Raw genomic sequence first — 19,388 nt, 5'->3', positions numbered from 1 at the left:
TTCTTCCAGTACTTTTGATTTAGAGAAATATTACCAACAATTGTCTAAAGACTATTTAACATTATTGATTACTCTAAGGCAGATTCTGCATGGGCCAAAAACAGCGGTGTGAAAACGGTGTAAGATGGTTTAAATCGGTGTAAAAGGGTTTACACTGTTTTCACACCACTTTCACACTGCTGTTTCTGGCCCATGTGGAATCCGCCTAACATAGGAGTTCCCACTGTATTGCCTGCCAACACCTTTCCTGAGACATACCAACTATTTTGTAAAAAGTGGGCAGCCCAGTAAGGCTTCCTATTAGCCTTTGGAAATCTAATTGGCTGTGCAGGTTTTTAAAAACATTACTTTGACAGCAGCTACCACCTCAACACAAGGATCTTCACTGTGTGACTGAAGGTAATCTATGTCAATGCAGATTTTTTGAAAATAATATGTTGGTGCCTGCCACACTCTGTCAGAATTCCACTTTGCCCCGGGCTCAAAACTTGTGGGGACCCCTGCTCTAACAGTGTCTTTGTTGATGCGTGATTTTCATGAGGAAGAACTCACCTGGGATGTTTTCATTAAGTGCTAAAAGTCAGTTTTATTTACAACAAGAACACATCTTTCCCCATGACATAGGCACATTTCCTAATGCAAATACAAGTGAAATGCTCATTTTTTTTGTTTTTGTGCACAAAGTTATGTAAATAACATATGTAAGAGGAAATGGTAGATGAGTATCAGCTAGTAAGTGTTATTTCTTCTGTGTTCAGATATGGTACCCTTCAAGTCTCTCTCTCCCTTTTCTTCTTGCGTGTTGAGTAGTTTCTATAAAAATTCTATCAATAAAAAAGGACAGCATAGTTTCAAAGCATTCATGTGAACCTGTGGAATGCTTTCAAAGCTGACTATTATACTGAATAAATGTATGTATTTTTAAAATATATTGACAATATAAAGTGGTCTTTATTCTATGTTTTAGAGCCCCATCCAAAAGGAGGGGGTAAATCCCGAGTAGCCTTCCCTGAGGCACTAACCCTAGTGGAGGGGTGATCCTGCCAGTATTCAGTCACCTCTACTCACCCTGGGGGGTGCTGGAACGCTGCACTGAATGCAGTGCCAGCATCCCAGGGGCCCCTGTTGCTGGCGTAGCAGACTTGGGGGCATGGCCAGGGGAGGAGTTAGCTCCCTCCTGGCCTTTGCTGGTGTAATGCCGATGTGCTGCAGTTTGTACTTGAGCCAGGCTTTTGGCTGGTGTAAGTCCATTGTGGTCCATAGAGACTTCTTGGCAGTGGGAGGCTTGTCTGCTTTTTGAGCCTCCCCAAGCCGCCAGAGAGCCTCTATGGAGTGGCAGGGCAGTATTGTGGCCCGATGCCTCCAGTGTGGAAGAGGCTGCCTATCGCAAGACAATAGATATTCTACTTGTTTAACCTGATTTCTATTTGAGTCTCTATGCCATAATACTTGGGGTTTGGGAAAACATGGACCAAGATACAGAAACTTTATGATCAACCACGGATTGTGCATGCCGTGGGTACCATGGTGCTTTACTTCCTGCCACCAAAAAGCTGACCTTCATGCCATATTACAGACTTTCTGAAATTCCTTTCAAGTTAAGATTTTGAATTGTATAGCGTTGGGGATGCTATTTAAGGAAAAACAAATTTGAATTAAAATTGTTTTGAGGTTGCTGGATCCTGGCTTTAAGTTTGTCTAGTTTCAGCAGCATTTTTTATACTTGTAATTTTAAGCTCCAGTTTTGTTATTTGTTATTGATTTTAGATAAATTGTTACAGCAGTTATCTTAGAAATACATTTTGTAATCTAATATCGAAGGTTCCTGTGTGGAATTCCAGCATGGAAAACATTTGGAATATAAAAAAAAAGGTGTACCAAATGTTTAATCTTTGTTCTCTCTGCTGCCATAGTATATAAGGTATATTTATTTGCACAGCTACTTATGTCAAACCACACTGGCTCCTTTCATATTGCCATTTTGAACCGGTTATTATCTGTTTCTGGCCTGATTCCATGTAAAGCGACATGAGGATGGAGGTTTCAGGCAGCATCTTAAAATCCATTTAGGAGCTGTTCCTGAAGAGTTCTGTCCTCATCAGACCATGTTGCTCCCTCGCTTTGCAGAGTGTTCTAATTCAGCTTTTTAAAAAATGTTCTAACTTTTGTGTTACAGTGGTAGACCAATATAACAATTCAGTGCTATGCTGCCAGAATTCAGCAAGCATCTGAAGCGCTGCAGACATTTCAACCACCACCGTGCAGCTATTCAGAAGTGCAAAGAACACCTGAAAACAAAACAAAAAAAGCTCAGCTTTGCAAATGGGACACAAGTAGCTTTGTTTGAAAAGGTAAATAAAAAACATTAGCAGCCAGGAGGTGAAACTGATGTTTCTGAAATGACACAAAAAATCCATTAGCAACTGACAATTAAAACAGATTACAAAAGCTATGTGATGTTGCCACTGTATCAAAAGTGCATTTCAACCTGTTTTGTGACCATTTCCATTGCTCCTTAGCTCCCCTCTGGACTTGACATGTAGTATGTTTAAACATATTCTTTTAGTAGTGATGCTGTTTTGGTATGTTTTGAAAATGTAGCTTCTAAATTGATGCCAGCATCAAATTGTACTGATTTAAACTAATTTTTACTTCACAGTGATTGATTGTTGTTACATGTAAATATTTATACCAGTATTGCCTTCCTTCTCCTGAAACTCTTGATGCAATATTCATACCTATATGTGAAAATATTCCGCTGTGTAATAGACCATTCTTCTTAGCCACAGTTTGACTTGACTGCATTTATTCTTCACGTCCTGAAAATTAGCAAACGATATGACAATAAACAGAAATACCCTCAGTGAAGAGAGAAGGGGAAACTGTTGTTTATCTAGTCAGGTGGTTTAGATTAGCAGTGGTGCTGGTCTGTATTATGTTACTTTAAATCATGGTGTCCCAACAGGACATAAATTATGAAGATTGTTACAGTATGTTTCATCCAATGTAAGATCAACAAATTGGAATAATTTTTATAGGAAAATCACAGCATTTTGGCAGGACAGTTGTTAAAGAATTTGTTCTATTGTAGAGTTTTGTTCACATTGTTTCTTAATATGTAAAACATTGTTGAATAACATATAAAGGGTAAACATTCTAAATATCAAAGGCTAGAATGGCTTTTAGAAGATTACATAGAGTGGCAAACTACTTAAAATAGATCAGTGTTTGTGCTTTTGCTGTCAAAATGTTTGATAAAGAGCTGGCTAGCTAGTTTCTTCACCAGCATAATTGTAAACAAGTGTTGCAAACTTTGAGTAGCTTACAGTTCTAGTGAAAATGGTGAAGCCTTTTCTGCATACTTTTAGATTTTTTCTAACATTCTTGGAAGGGTATATGGGTTCTGAGCTGAACCCCAATGTCTAACCTTTCTTTAGTCATCAAGACAAAGAGGATATCAGCAGCCAAGTAGCATTCTAATGTATTCTTCTGATAACTAATTAAAAAAAACTAAATCTAAATTTGAAGTTCAAGATAAGAAGGTGTGGACTTGAGAGGATAATTATGAGGCATACTTATTTAAAAGTGTAGTGTTAGATTTCTTTCTATATATATACACACACACTTTTTCACAATCAACTTTGAAGCATGGCTTTTGAAGGATTGAGGACTATGGTACAGAACAAGCATGTTCAAAAAGCAAGCAACAGCTTATCAAAAACTAAGGCACACCATAATCCAAAACATTTTCAATGGTTTTTCTGCTTAAAGAAAGATGTAGTCATTGGGATGCTCTATCCCAAGCACATTGATTCTAATGTATCAAGCCTTTGGAGCTGTGTGCTTAAATAATCAAGTAGAGTTGAACTTTTAAATTAAAAACAAAACATATATTTGATTTTCATCATTCTAGATGGTATATATGACATTTCTGTAGCTGTTGGAATGTCAGACTGTTAGGATTGTACAAGTGCCTGCTTCATTCGTAAAGTGAGTTGTTTATATAGAGAAAACTCCTAAAGAAGCAAGATGTTGGATGAAGAAGCCTCAGTCAGCGTCTCTAACCCAGTGACAACTGTTTCAGCAAACTTGAGTGCAGTACAAACCGAAAACTAATTTGCCCTGGCAAGCAGTCCCTCTCTACTTGCACTCCCTCAGTTGGACAAGCAATTTTTTTTTAATCTGGCAATTTCATATGAAGCATGCTCTTGCTATTCAGTATCTCTCCCATGTGACTGAGCAAAAGATAGCCCAAAATCTCAGGCTCATTCTGCACATGCAGAATAATGCACTTTCAAACTGCTTTCAGTGCTCTTTGAAGCTGTGCGGAATAGCAAAATCCACTTGCAAACAGCTGTGAAAGTGGTTTGAAAACGCATTATTTTGTGTGTGCGGAAGGGGCCTCAGTGAGTTGGAACTGTTTAAAATTGGTTATTTCAAAGCATGCTATCTCCTGGCTTCAACAATAAGGCATGAGGAGAGTCCTTATTATGAGCTGCTTGTGATCTTTGGAAAGGCTTAGAAGAAAAGTACTGTGGAAAATTAGTTAATAAAATAAGACTTCTTAAAAGGAAGTTCTACATTGCAAGAATGAAAGAAGGGGGCAATTTGAAAGAGTATTTAAAATGGATTGTTGATATGGTTATGCGAATCAGGGCAGCAGGAAAAGTTTTGGAGGATAACAGTATGATTTCTGTAATCCTGGTGTCTTTGCCTGAAAATTTTGAAAATCAAGTGTCTGTGCTTAAGGCTAGAGCGTCACTGGATCTGAATTATGTTCTGAATTATGTAAGAGATACAGATGCAGAAAGGAAAGTATCAAATGTAATGAATTATTTCTCTGTGCTTAGACTGGATTATGCCAGTAAAGTAATTTGCTTTAACTGTAGAAGAAGGGGACACGTAGCTAAATATTGTCATGAACAAAATCAGTTGGGAGATGCAGAGGGGAAGAATCAAATAATGCTTATAGAAGAGGTGGTATTAATAAAACTTTAGCTGTAAAGGTAAAGAAAAAGAGAATATCACTTCAATTAAAGAAAAAGGGCAAACAAAGAAAAGATGTGCATATGTGATTACAAATGACTGCAACAGTAAAATGAATTTATTTCTTTGGACTCTGATCTTTTCCTCACATTTGCAACAATGAAAATATTTTATTGAATTGAAAGCAAGTGAAGAAGAGAAACTTTTGCAAGCTGGTGGTAAACCACTGAAAGTATAGGGCAAAGGTACTATGATAATTGATGTTTTGAGTTCTATGGGAGAGAAGTGTGGCATGAACTAATAGACACTGTATGCACCTGATGCTAGTGGAATTTTAGTATTAGTGCCTGGATTGTGGAATGGTGGAAACAAGATTGTAATAGAGAAATATGTTGCATTTACAATCCAAAACTTGATATGGAGTTCAAAGCTGAAAAGATTGAAACCATTGAAAGTGGTGAGAGAGCCATTTATCACATAAAAAGGAAGATTGCTCTCATTCAACTTGTGTTTATGGTTGGCATATAAAATTAGGCCAGTGAGAAACCTTGTACAAAACTGTGATTTAAAACTAATAGAATGCAACAAAAGTACTGGACACTGTGAAATATGCATTAAGGTCAAATGCATTGCTCATTATTAAGGGCAAGAAGGAACAGGAAAGAAGGAATCACTAACAAAAATACACTCAGACCTAATTGAACCTCCAGCACCTTCTGTTGGTGGAAACAAATACATGTTGACTTTTATAGATGCAGCAAGCAGATTTGCCCATGTGTATGTTCTTAAATCAAAAGATCAAGTATTGAATAAGTTCAAGGCTTTTGTTGCAGCTGAATTCCAAAATTTCTGGAACAAGAAGGTATGCAGCATGCAAGATCAGTAATATACTGACCTCCTTAAAATGGTTTAGCAGAATGCTTTAATTGTACAATACTTGAAACTGCATGTTTATTAATGCAGCCATGACTACTTGACACCTGTTGAGCAGAAGCTGTCAATACAGCTGTATATCACTATAACAGAACACCATACAATACAAACCTATTGGAATGACTCCTTTTGAAATAATGGCATAAGCAGAAACCAAGCTTAAAACACTTGAAGCCATTTGGAACAAAAACTTATGTACAAATTCCCAAAGAGAGAGGAAGAAAACAGCATAGATAGAATTTGCTGTTCTTATAGTTAGTGTAACTTCATCTGTTATCCAGTAAAAGTTCTACAAAATAACTCACTTGCCACTCTGCTATATTATTTACTCTCCTAATTCATTGCAGTACAACACAGAGTCTTTCATTCCACTTGCCCCAAAGTTTAACCGCTCTTAGAAAAATCCATATTTTATCCTGAATATAGATTCTGCCCCCAATTACCATTGCTTTCAATGCACTTAAAATGGTTTTCTGTCATACTTCCTCATGTCTTGCTTGCCAGATGCTATCAATAATGCTTGTCATGTGGTCTTTCTCGCTGTTTCTCTTCTGTGTTGCTAGCAAAAACATATGGTGTGGATCTCCGAATATGGTAAAACATCCAATGTCAAATTTTTGTGCATTCCTAAATACCTAGATGGCTCAGTACAGGTAATCTGAGAAGTAAAAAGAGAAGCTAATAACTATAATTTAAGCATGAGTAGGTAATTTAAACCTACATCAAGGTCTGTTCTTTTTGTATCATTTTCCTCCGCATTCTTGATCTGATACCAGTGAAAGAAATAATCTAACTAAACTTTTTAAAAATACATAAAAAGAGTCCTGCTGAATCAAGCCAAAGATTCATATATACCATCCCTTAGTGGTCAGATATATACTCTGAAGAGTCTATAAGAAAGCAAAGAGACCGAAGCTTTCCTTTTGTGGTGCTATCCAGCAGCTAGTGTTCAGAAATTCTCTGCCTATGAAACTACAGATTGCATTAGCCATTGTGCTCAATAGTCATTGATAAACATTTCAATGAAGAATAGGCCTAGTTTCTTTTAAAAGCCATCTGAATTTGTGGTCATCACTGCAACTTCTAACAGTGTTTTCTATAACTTAATGATTTGTATAAGAAAGTGGTGGGGTGAATGCAACCATCCTCCAAGTAATCTTCCTGCAACCTAAGCAGTCTTTCTTCCAAGGAAAGAGCCACTGGCAGGCCAGTCCACATGGGAGTGGGGACAGAATGGCCATAGGATGTGGCATGGGTTCACACCAATGTGTTTGCCCTCTTGGCTGGTGTAAGTGGCACTTAACACCCACTGGAAGGGCAAATTAGCAATGCCCTACTCGCTTCCAGCCACAGCTTCCAGAGTTTGGAAGACCAAACTTTTGGTCTCATTGAGATAAGAAAGATTGGAGAAAGTTGCTGGGAGGGTTTTCACCCTTTCCTCCTTTTTTGCTATCAAGTCATAGATAACTTGTAGTGACTCTGTAGGGTTTTCAAGGCAAGGGACAAATTTGGAGGTGGTTTGCCATTGTCTCCCTCCCTGTCATGACCCTGGTATTCTTTGGAGGTCTCTTAGCCAAATACTAGCCAGAGTTCGGGTTGAGAGTATGTGACTGGCGCAAGGTCACCCAGAAAGTTTCTCTGGTGTGAGTGGGATTTGATTTCCCAGGTACTAATCTGACACCCTATCCACTACACCACGCTGTCACTCTTTTAATCCAATACATTTTAGTATTTAAATAGACACTCTGAAACTTTATGAGTTCTATTGGTGAAAAAACATGTGGTTTAGTATTTTGTTATGTAAAATATTTGTGCCCTATGCTCTTTAGCGTCACCATGAAGGTGGCTACCAACAACCAGAAATATAGTAAACTTCAATCAAAATGTCATAAAAGATTTATATCAATTCACTTAGGCTGTTTCTGCATAGAATTTTAGCTTTTACACAGCATGGTACAGTTGTCCACCTTCTGTACTTCCCCTTCTCTTCTGTGTTTTCTGGGAAGATCATCACTGTGCGGACGGGCAGGTGTGGATTTTTGAACCTCCTTTCCTGCATCAGCATGATTCCCCATCCCTATTCCAGCCTCTTCCACAAGTGAATTTTTTGTCAGCTTTGCAAAAAAAGTAGTTGTTTCTATATCATTATTGTGTTAAAACCCTATAGCAATAGAACAATTTAAAAAACACACCAATGGCATGGGAGGGATGGGAAGGTAGGGATGAAAAAGTGGAGACTCTCCCTGGGTGGTTCCTCTGTGGTTGTTGGAAATGCCCCTACAGTTGCATCACAGGTGGATGCACAATGGGAAATCTCTGCTTTGCAGGTGCCATCCCTGAATCATATTTTATTGATTTCAACTTAACTTTTTTCTCCTCCTGTGTAAAATGAATTGCAGCAGGCATTATGAGCACAAGAAAATGATATGATGTATATTGCTGTCTACATTTAGCACAACCTTATTTTCCTGCCTTTCCAGAGAAACTGAAATCAACAGTATACATATGGTTCGCAAAACTGAATAATAGATTATGGTATGCAACAGTAATTATCTATAAAGAAACATATAAAAATGTAGACATTTAGACAAATTATTAATTACTTCAGTGTACTATAATAATTATAGTATTGGGGAAGCCACTTTACATTACCACAATTAATGCAGACTCAGGCAGAATGTTCACCTATTGGAAATATCGGGGTTGGTGGATTTGGAACTTGCTTTTCCCTGCCCACTACTGAATGTTTGAAGGATTGTTAGACCTAAGCCTTGACAATAAATAAAATAGTTTGCGTTGCTAAGCCTTGCAGCTCTTTTTGAATAATTCCTCCTTTGTTAGTAACAGTTGTAAGAACATGTTAGCCCAACATATCTTCTTTTATTACTTTAATAAATTACTTGTAAACTAAAAGTTGGCAAGCATTGCATAAGAAATATAAAAGAATGAACAGTTGAATAGCCAAGAGACTCTGCCATTTCTCCAAAGCTCAGCATTTTGCACAAAAGACACAAAAACATAATCTTTTAACCTAATTTCTGTTTGTGAAACTCATAAGAAAGCAGGCTTCATTAAAACATTTTATAACCACACTTCATCTTCATGAGTATTCTGTGCAGCCCCACATTGAGACTGCACATGCACAGGCTTGCCATGGAAAGATTTAGAAGCTTTCTGTTTCCTCTGCAGCTCTGAAGAGCACTCACTCCCCCTCCCCTTGGGAGGGAAGATTCCTGCCCAAATGGTATTGTGATGGGAGGGGGAGAAATAGTATTCCTTCAGTTCTTCTTTCGCTGCCACTGAAGAAAGAAGTTCTTGCTTCACCTCTGCTGATTCTTCACCTCACGCCAGGCCTCAGACCCTGTGGGGTATTTTTTCTTCAAAATTGTGAGCCTTTCTCTTCCACAGCAGAAGCTGAGAAGGGCTCTGCTCTTTTCAAGAAGCTCTTTCTTCAGCTCTGTTTATTCTTCACCTCACATCAGGCCTCAGGCTCTGTGATATATTTTTTCTTCAAAATTGTGAGTCTTTCTCTTCCACTATGGAAGTTAAGAAGGACTCGTTCCTTTTCAAAAAGTGTGTGACTTGTGCTCTGAAAGTGGCTGACACTGATAGTCATAAGGAGTTCCTCTATTGTTTCCAACTTTGACTTCTTTGACAAGGCCTGTGCCTCTCTCTCTCACACACTGAAGGCTGGGCAGGATAGGGCCTGAAGTCTTGTATGAAAAGTGTATGGCTCCTTTAGGCACTTCATACCAAGAAGAGAAGAGGGCTCATTTGCCTGTGTGCTGCTGGCAGGCATCAGTTATGGCATGTCAGGCAATCTGAAGTCAAGGCGGGCAACAAGCACAAGCTTGGTCAGGTAGTCCAAGGTCAAGGCTGGAACAGGCATTGTCAGGTGGTCCGAAGTCATGGCTGGCACAGGCGTGGTCAGGCAGTCCAAAACCAAGTAGTCCAGGAGTTCAGGCAGGCAGACTAGGAACCATGGTTCAGAGAAACCAGGCAGAAAACCAAGTGTGAGGAGCTTTCCTGTGAAACACATTCATTGCATCCAGACAGAGCCAAGCTCAAGACAAGGCTTATCCCCCTTACTATTGAGGTCAGAACCCTACAAAGTCTCATTCCTTCTATGATGCTAATGTTTCCAACTCACAGAACCTTCTGCCATATAGAGCTGCAATGTGGGCACTTCTTTTACTGCTTAGCTACTGTCTCTGCATTTGCCTTTTTTGTGCAGCTGGCTTGTGACTTAGCTCATCTGAGGCTGCTGATGGCTCTTCCCATTGCGCATATGCCTCTGTTTCTCACTCTGCCTGGGCTGGCAAGTAACGGCTTGCAGCTGGTTCTGTTCCATGCATTTCCTCTTGAGGAGTCAGTTCCTGATCCATATTCAAACTCTATGTCTGGTTCCTCGTCTCCCAGGGGCTGGCGCATGATAGCCAGCCTCCGGCCCATATGGAAAGTTTTTGGCTCCTTCAGGTGCTTCAGAGCAAGGAGAGAAGAAGGCTTGTTCACCAGCCTCCTGCTCTGTATGAAAAATCTCTGGTTCCTTCGGGCGCTTCAGAGCAAATGGAAAAGGGCTCGTTTCCCAGCATCCATTTCTGTCCCTTTTCATTTGACCTTCAAGCCTTTCTTCAACATGGGCTGATTTGGAGCCCCCTCAAAAGAAGAGTCGTAAGAAGAAGACTAGTGAACAATTGTTAAAAGACCATTCTTCTAAAAAGGAGGTCATCTCCTCTGACCAAGCTGTTGGCTGATAAAAATGACTCTCACCACTGATTGCTGAAGGGGTTTGACTTCAGCAACCAGTTAATTAATGTTGCTAGGCATACTTTTGGCTCTGCAGTCTCCAGACGGAGACATCCGTGTTGAAATATTTAAGTATCACACCCCTATTCCAAAATAACAAGCAGAGATATTTCCCCCTGCCATTCCTTTTCTAGTCAGCCGTACAAGTTACCTTATTCTAATGTTTTGCAGCAGTATCAAAGCTGCCCCACTTTCCAACAGGTAGCCTTCACACTTACCCTAATCTGGCAGTGGGTGATATAACAAGGGGCCTTCCTGTCGGCCATTCGCATTACGAGTGCTTGGACCATCATAATTGGAGCAGGCATCCTTGGTTCCCCATCCTAAAATCCTTGGTCAGAGCCCAGGGGTGTGACCTTCACATTCCCTCTAGCTTGAGACTTACTCAGGGCAGGTCCTCTGTTGCACTGTGATGGGTAAGCACTGCACCTAACAGCTTGGCTGCTTCAGCCTTAGAAGAGTGACCTCTGTTAGGGTAAACACGGTGTCCTCTTAGTGTCCACCAAATTAGTTTTTATAGAATCTTCAAACCTGGGAGTTCTGGGTTTTTGAAACCCTTAATTGTAGCTGTGCTGAAAAAATTCACTTCTGTTTTACCCAGGGCCAGCCCTTGACTATTCGATAAATATATAGAGTTATTTTCCCAAAGCAGGGATGTTGGAGAAGTTGCCATCTAGAATGTAAATGCAGTTTAACTTTTTTCACTCTGTTCAGAGAAGTAAATTATTCAGGTCACGTCTTTGCCGATCTATTGAAAAGATATATTTTGACTGATGAGAATTTACTACAAATGTGGCACAGTTTTTAAAGTATTTTGATATTTGTGAGTTTTTAAAGAAACTACTTTATAATAGTTTCTGAGGATGACCATATTGATCTATAGAACAGCTAGATTGTAACCCAGTAGCACTTGAGAGATCAGTGAGATTTTCAAGGTAATCTCAAAACATCATATTCTGCATGGAACAGTCATATCTGAACATATGTGATGGTGCTTTCCATGGAGCCATACTTGCTAAGAGTGATAAGTTTCTCCCTCTTTCCTCTTAACCTGTGTGCATTGTGTGGATGGGGAGCTGGAATCCTGGCTCCAGCACTTTCTCCCTCTTAGTAATTGCTGGTGTTGAGGGTCACATTCAAGTAGAAATCAGTAGTCGCATCATTTTTATGTCATTTTTGTTCTTTCAAGGATGTTGTGGGGCTTGCACAGTCTGTATTCTTTTTTCTCTTTGTCCCATGGCTTGAGATGAACACAGTTAAGGTTGTTCAGCTGTGTCTGTCTTGGCTTTGTTTTCATCTGAGTGTTAAGAAGTCTCATCTGGGCTTTATTTGTCTTTTTAACTTTTGATCTTCGGGACAAGGAGAGAAACCCCTAAATGGACTGATTTGCTTGGGAACTGGGTGGTAATTTCTGTTTTCCACGGAGTTGCTTTTAAATGCTGATAAATGGTTGTTAAAAAATCCCTTTGTGCATTAGGATGGTGAAATATTCTCACTGTGGTAAACTTGAGTATTTGCAATGCCGGTATAAAGGTCAAGGTCATGGTGGAATTTTTTTCAGAATAAACAAAACGCTTTCTAACATGAAGTGTTTGGCTTTCTAGTAAACAAAACTCACCAAAACTAATCTGACACTACCGCCATATCACATATGCTTGGCCATGATCTTGGCTCACAGACTGCTTAATAATATTCATTATTTTAAATTAAAGTTGAAGAAGTGCAGACTCCAGCTCAAATTAAGATTGGTTGTGTTGCCGGAATCTGGTAATTACTTTAATTGATCACCAGATAGTTTCCTTGATCACCAATTACACCCAATTACTGATCATGTTTCAAGACGTGAAGAAATGTCCAAACTGATTATGTAATACTGTTTTCATATATAATCAATCCTAAATAGCCTTTCCCTCTACTGCCAATTGTATTTTATAAAAGGAAAGTTACAGGCCTACAGATACAAAAGGTGATCTATAAACAATAAAGTTCTAATTTCATTTAATTAGCAAGGGAAGTATTTATAGGACTTAATGGAGATTGCTCTGGTAAAATTACTTCAGCAGACCTCATTTTCAAGTTGGAACCTATATGTAATAGGAAGATGGCTGTGCAGACCTAAAATGAACTGTAAGCAAGATGCTTGATTTTAAATATATAGATAAACCTGATTTGAACAGTGTTTTACACTATATAGATATTTGTTCTACACACAAAATATTGATAATTTAAAAATTGATTTTTCTATCAGCTTGGAACCCAAGGGAACTTACCAAGGGTTCCCAGGAGACCTCCCATGAAGGGGCTCATAAGATCCAGCTGTACTTAACTTATTGTTCTCTTTTATTTATTTAGTGCATTTTTATCCCACCAGTCTCCTGAAGGACTCAGGATGGCTCACAAATAAAAGCATATAAAAACAATACAATAAATAATATTAAAATATATTAAAAATAGAGTACAAGAGATGGCACGGGAAAACATACAAGGCGACATAAAAAACAGATGCACACGCCGTATCCAAATGAGGACCATGAATGATATTAGAAAAAGGGATGTCCATCTGGACAAGCAGAAAAGGCTGTGTCCTGTATCCTCTATATTTTCCAACTGTGTCCTGTATCTTTTGACTTGAATCTTACAAATAACATCTATTAATGGGAGAATTTCTTGCCTCCTGCTACTGACCCCAAGTTGGCAACTGTTACTAAGAGTCCCCTGTACCTGGGAGCAGTATTTTTTGGAAACATTTTGGGCTGTGCTATAAGGAAGTTCTGTCCCACTGAATGAAATTCCTTATATTAGTGGAGATTGACTTCAAAACCCAAGTCCTTGAATGCTGTGATGTTGTCTAAATTAGTTCTTGATAATAAGATGAGCCATAATATACCTTTTTATGGGATTAAGCATGCTTAACTTTTTTTTGACCATGTGCAGTGTTCCCAGAATTCAACACCTTAGATCTTGTAGTAGTAGTGGAACAATTGTCACTGACTGGCTACAAACTCCCATTTATTCTCAGATGATTTATCCTAAACTATGTGTAACAACATAGGAAGTAGAGCATATAAAGCATCTAGTCATGTTTTGAGGAAAACTTTCTTTGTCCCTTTTTCCTTCATTTCCGACAATAGCCAGGGCAAAGCAGAATTTTACTCAACTTCCGGCTGACTGCTACTTTCACCTAGCTTCCATGAGCAGCAGAATAAGCAAACTGTATGTAACTGTCATGTCTGTTTGTAGGGAATCCTTCAATTCTGAAACCTTAGTTTAAAGCATTGAAATGTGTGCTAATCCTCCTTTCTCTTAGGATCTGAGCATTGTGGATGTGAGGCACATTCCAAAGGAAATAATGTATTCTCAGACCCACTGAAATAAATGTGATGAGTGCAATTAATTTTTCCTGAACTATACTTATTCTATTTGTTTTTGCCTATGTTAGTTCTTGGTGATGACTTTGGCTACCTTTGAGACAGTGGGGAAGAAAAGTATTTTTATATTCAGATTTTAATTTTCACAACCAGGGTTATTCTAAAGGAGTAGCTATGGTAGTGTAGTTGTAGCAAAATTAAGCAGGAGTAGCACTTCCAAGACTAACCAAATTTATTCTAGGATGAGTGTTCATGAATCATCTTGTTTCAACAGTTGCATGGACAGTTTGTCCAGGCTAATTGATCAGTTGTAATCCTGACAGCTATGTTGGTATCTAGTTCCCACTGTGGTGTTTTCATGAACATAGAGATATGTCTTAAATTAGGGCTTCAACATATTATTTTTGACTCTATCCCCATTTCCTTGAGGTTGAAATGAGAAATGCAAGAAACAGGGACAAGATATCTGTGGTAGAACTTCATTGGATGTCACAATGAATGGCCAAGGAAGAGGCTCTTCAAGATTGTCAAAGGCTTTCACGGCTGGAATCACTGGAGTGTTGTGGGGTTTCCGGGCTTTTCTCTTGATGTTTTGCCTGCATCTGTGGCTGGCATCTTCAGAGACTCTTTGAGATTGCTGATAATTTTGTACCTCTAAATTATCTAAGCAAGTAAGGAATGGTTAAGTAATCATTCATTATAAAGCTTGACAGAAGAGATGCTTGTGCAGGCTCTAGAGTTGTGGATCAAAAATAGTATTTTTCAGATCTGGATATATGGGAGTCAAAAAATATCAGTATGGTATGATATTGGGATGGTATTCAGATCTGTGGGTGTGTTTTTTCCTCATATTTTTGGCTCCATTATTCCCTATGGGGATTCTTTCCAGGGGGGATGGGAGTGCTTTTTAAGTTACTGGCACCCAAATTGCAGAGTAGCTGCTGTACAAAATCCTGTCTAGCTGCTATACAAAAACACAGAAACACGTGTAAAAGTGGGGAGGCAGGAAAAATCAGTCCTGAGAGCCTGTAAATGCTGACTGCTGATATTTCTAGTTAATCCCAAATATTTATGGAATTTTTTGAGATCAATTTTTTCAGTATCCTGAAAACTCCTGGATGTATTTGCAGGAGCCGAATATAATTTTTCATGTATATTTTCAGCTTGAGCACACATCCCCAACTGAGGCCAGAGCTCAGCTATAACTAAATTGTGGGATCCTGTATGAGTTATAAAATATTTCAAAGTTGTGAACAGCCTCAATTGCAAAAAAATGTGTGAAATGGAGGTTTTACTGTAAATCATTACAGAAATATATCTGAAGTAAAATAATCAGTTGATAAGTGAAACTTTTGGCTTTTTGTTTGGAGAGATAATAGTGCTATTTTTGAGCTATATGTGCTGATCCCTACTTATTTGCCAAAAAAATTATATTATATATATTATATTTTGAAGTCTGACCAAAATAGCACAACAGTGTGCAAGGATGTTTGGAGGAAAAGAAGAAAATTTGCTTTGAACCTTTGTTTTTGCTCTCTCTTTTTGTCTGAAGTTATAGATATTGCTTGATTCATGGAGGATTAAATTTTTTCCCTAACCTTCAGCCAGAATAGCTATGGTATACAAGTACATTATGGCTTATATTATTTGGGTGAGCTACAGCTCAGTTCTACACATTTTTTTCATAAATAAGTAGAATGCATTAAATAGCATTTACTTGCAAAAATGAGCACAGAAAATTGAAACCATGGGACATTTTAGTTTTAAAAAACTTATGTTAAGGTAGTGAGTACTCTAAAAAATTTAAAATATGTTTAGATAAATGCATGGTATAAAACTATCAATAGATATATAAATGTGAGGCTGACTACAAATGCCTTGTATATCATTGTTACACATTTCATTTTTTCTTTTTACAAAATTTGGAAGAATAGTTGCAAATGAAATCAATGCTGCAATCCTATATAACCTACTTGGGATCCAGAGCCAGAGGGCTACATGGGGCTTACTTCCACATAAATGTACATAAGACCAGGCTTTTAAGCAAAGAAAGAAACTTACAGAAACAGTTCTTGATACTGGAGTCAACACCATCATCTTTTCAATCACTGATAGTTTGATGATTTTTTAAATGACAATTTTTGTTGGAATAATGTGGTCTGATTCTCTTGACTGCATTCAGCAGATTGGGGGTTGCAAAGTCATACTTCATCCAGTAACCAATACTTTCAAAATGTGACGGAGAAGCAATTATTAACTATTGTGCTGTTCTAAAAATTGCTGGAAATTTATGTGGTAGAGGAGAACATGTGTATGAAGACTCTTTCACAATGTGAAAACTTTCAGCTTGCTTTATGCTTAAGTAAGTTTTTTTGTTTAAGGGCATCTACTGCAGAAAAAATATTCAATGCATGATGGACTCATGTCTTTAAAAAGTAATATTTGAATTAAGTTGTTGATCTTGTGCAAGGATTTGGCTTTGGCATTGGAAGTCCAGTTACAGAATTGCAATATGTGCATGGAGTGTTGATGCCTGATATTCTATGTATATATGTAAACAGTAAAGATCTTGTTTGCATAGCATGAACCAGAGCAGCTGAGATTGAGTTTTCTATTGGAAAATGTCTTGATCTACTTTTACATCTGCTGTGACCGCAAACTAAATGGCAGTGCTCTGTTACTCCCTGTCCCATTTAAAGTAAAGGGCGACACTGACCTACCTTGAAGAACTTTTGTAAGGATTACTGTTTGATATATGTGAAGCATTTTAAACATTTGAAATGTATTTTGGAGATTCTTGTTACTGAACAACATAAAGTGCTGAGCTCTCATTGTTGGACCAGAAAATATCTTATGAATATTGAACAATAGCATCATCCTAAATTACTGACCACTTTTCTTTATCCCATTATTTTTACAAGGATTTGATTTATTCGGAGATACACATTTATGAGCATCTAAAATTGTACATTCCATCAAACGACTATTCTGGCACAGCTGAGTAATTGTTGCAGTCCCTCTTTATTCTTTTGGATTTCTCATTGAGTAGCCCCATAAATTGTCACGAAGTTACATAGGTAGAAGCTTTTTAACATCATATTTCTAATACAGGCTTTTGGCTTTATGACTCGAATTGCGCTGCAGGCTGAAAAGATGAATCATCACCCTGAGTGGTTTAACGTGTACAATAAGGTAAGGAGCTGAGCTGTACTTTAGCAGTTTTCATTGACAATTGGGACATTCTGGCTGCTGACTGTGCCAGTGATTTTGAAAATCAGGTATCTTTTTAAAAGAAAAAGGAAATGTGAATTCAGAATGTAGTGGTCCTGACATATCCCATGTTTGTTTTAACTTTTTGAAAATGTGCTGCCTTCACACACAAGAAGCTTTGAAAACTCCCATCTGCCTTCTGCAATAGTGGGACAAACTTATCCCTGTGAGAAAATGGATGAATGTGTGAGAAATACTGTAGAGGGTTGGTGGTTAACTTCTTTTTATAAAAAAAATATTCATTGGACAAGGTTTTGTGAAAGCATACAAAGTACTGGAGGCTGAAGATGAGCAATAGTTCTAAACAGGTGAACATAGCTTAAGAGAGGCATTGCTTACTGTGCCAGGTACCCACGTTCTTTTGTTCCACTGTTGCTTCTGGTCATCCATACAACTCACGTGTTCAAACCAATGCCAAATCTTGTTCACCAGTGATATAATAGGATGTGTCTGTACACCTTGAGCAAAGTCTCACTTTTAAAAGTCTGCAAAAATGGTCTACGTTAGAGTCCTGCTTAAAAGAAAGTTCAGAAAAGTAAGGTATTTAACGGGTATGCTATTGGTCAACTGTTTCAAGAACCACTTCCCAAATATTATTTTAAAAATGGGAAAACATTTCAAAGAAGAATTTGGGAATCTTAGCAATCAGAGTATCAAAACATACCTCTCAATTTCTGTTTCTGAAACAAGAGTCAGAAAGCAAATAAACCTCAACCCCCTTGAAACAACTTATGGATGAGGAAAAGATTTGTGAGAAAACACCCTGAAATGAAATACAAAAGGAAGAACCTCAGACTTTTAATGAAGAGAGCCTCATGATGTGTGCATTATGAATACTGTTTTCTAACCCTTTCACATTTCATCGTGAGAAATGTTTATTTTCAGCTAAATATTTATGAGACATCTTAAACCAAATCTAAGGGTGGCTTGTATGGCCACATATATACAACATACTTTCTGATAATAACAAACTGCTATGTTTGCATTGAAATTTATATTCAGTAGTACTGGAAAGCGGGCAGGCAAAATAAGCACATTTGAGCTATTTCTGGCAGTTTAAATATTATCTCAGAGATGGACAAAGATCATCTAGACTTAAAGATTTTATTCCACCCATCACTTAACCTCTGCTTTCTGGCTAAACGGGAACATTTCATAAAGTAGCACACAATATTCCACAGTGAACAAATATAAACAATCCCTTGCAGGCTGTTTCATCGTAACCAGTGTTTGTTTTTTCCCTTTGGAAATGATTCGCAAAGTATTGCCAGTTTTTTTTACCTTTAGGATGCTGGTTTGAGTTGCCTAACTTGGCAATGTGATTTGATTTTCTTCTGAAACTGTTTTTAACAAATGAGTTAATTAATTGGACACCTCTTTCTGGAAGAAGCACAAGAATCCCAAACCTAAATGGTTCCAGGTTCTATACTGCAGCTCTTGTTGGTTAGCCTCCAAATTCTCTCAAGGCTGCTCACCTGACAGCTGTGTTATGTGATGACTTTTATTTGAAATAGCTGTGCCATTCCAAATACAATCAGCAGCAAGGTCTTTTTAAAAATCAGTTTGTAAATATACAAACCAAATTACGTGAGAGAACATTTCAAACTGAATCTGGATCTGGACAGTCTACAGAAAGTACATGGGCTGATGAATTATAATGTCCTTTCTTCTCCCTTGTTCACAGGTCCAGATAACTCTCATTTCCCATGACTGCGGTGGGCTGACGAAACGAGATGTCAAGCTGGCTCAGTTTATTGACAAAGCTGTTGCATCTGTCTAACAATGAGGTGTTGAAATCATCATGGAACTGCATTTCTTTTAAAGTGCATCATATTCTTTGCATTATATGAGACATTTTTCTTCTCTGTTGCTGTGATTTTGAGCCCTAAATTACCCTCTTCCTTCAGGGCTATACCTAGTATATGCCAGTCTGCTGTAGATAGATCTTGAGACTGAAGTCTGAGAAGTCTGAGTTCAGAGACATTTCTTAGGCATGTAAAATAAAGAAGACTATGGTATCATGAA

The 19,388-nt window shown here is 38.1% G+C and overlaps 1 protein-coding gene across 1 annotated transcript in view; it reads left to right on the top strand.

The window, feature by feature from the left end:
• PCBD2 (pterin-4 alpha-carbinolamine dehydratase 2) overlaps positions 1-19,388 on the top strand; it is a 51,339-nt gene extending 31,951 nt beyond the window's left edge. The window contains exons 3-4 of the mRNA XM_048490350.1: positions 17,205-17,285; positions 19,048-19,388. Of these exons, the coding sequence (XP_048346307.1) occupies positions 17,205-17,285; positions 19,048-19,143 (177 nt within the window). The 3' untranslated portion in view covers positions 19,144-19,388. The remainder of the gene's footprint in view (positions 1-17,204; positions 17,286-19,047) is intronic.

This window comes from Sphaerodactylus townsendi, linkage group LG03, assembly GCF_021028975.2.
Source record: "Sphaerodactylus townsendi isolate TG3544 linkage group LG03, MPM_Stown_v2.3, whole genome shotgun sequence".
In the NCBI taxonomy this organism is placed as follows: Eukaryota; Metazoa; Chordata; class Lepidosauria; order Squamata; family Sphaerodactylidae; genus Sphaerodactylus; species Sphaerodactylus townsendi.
Note: the sequence above shows the minus strand (reverse complement) of the source record. Positions and strands in the feature narration are given on the sequence as shown.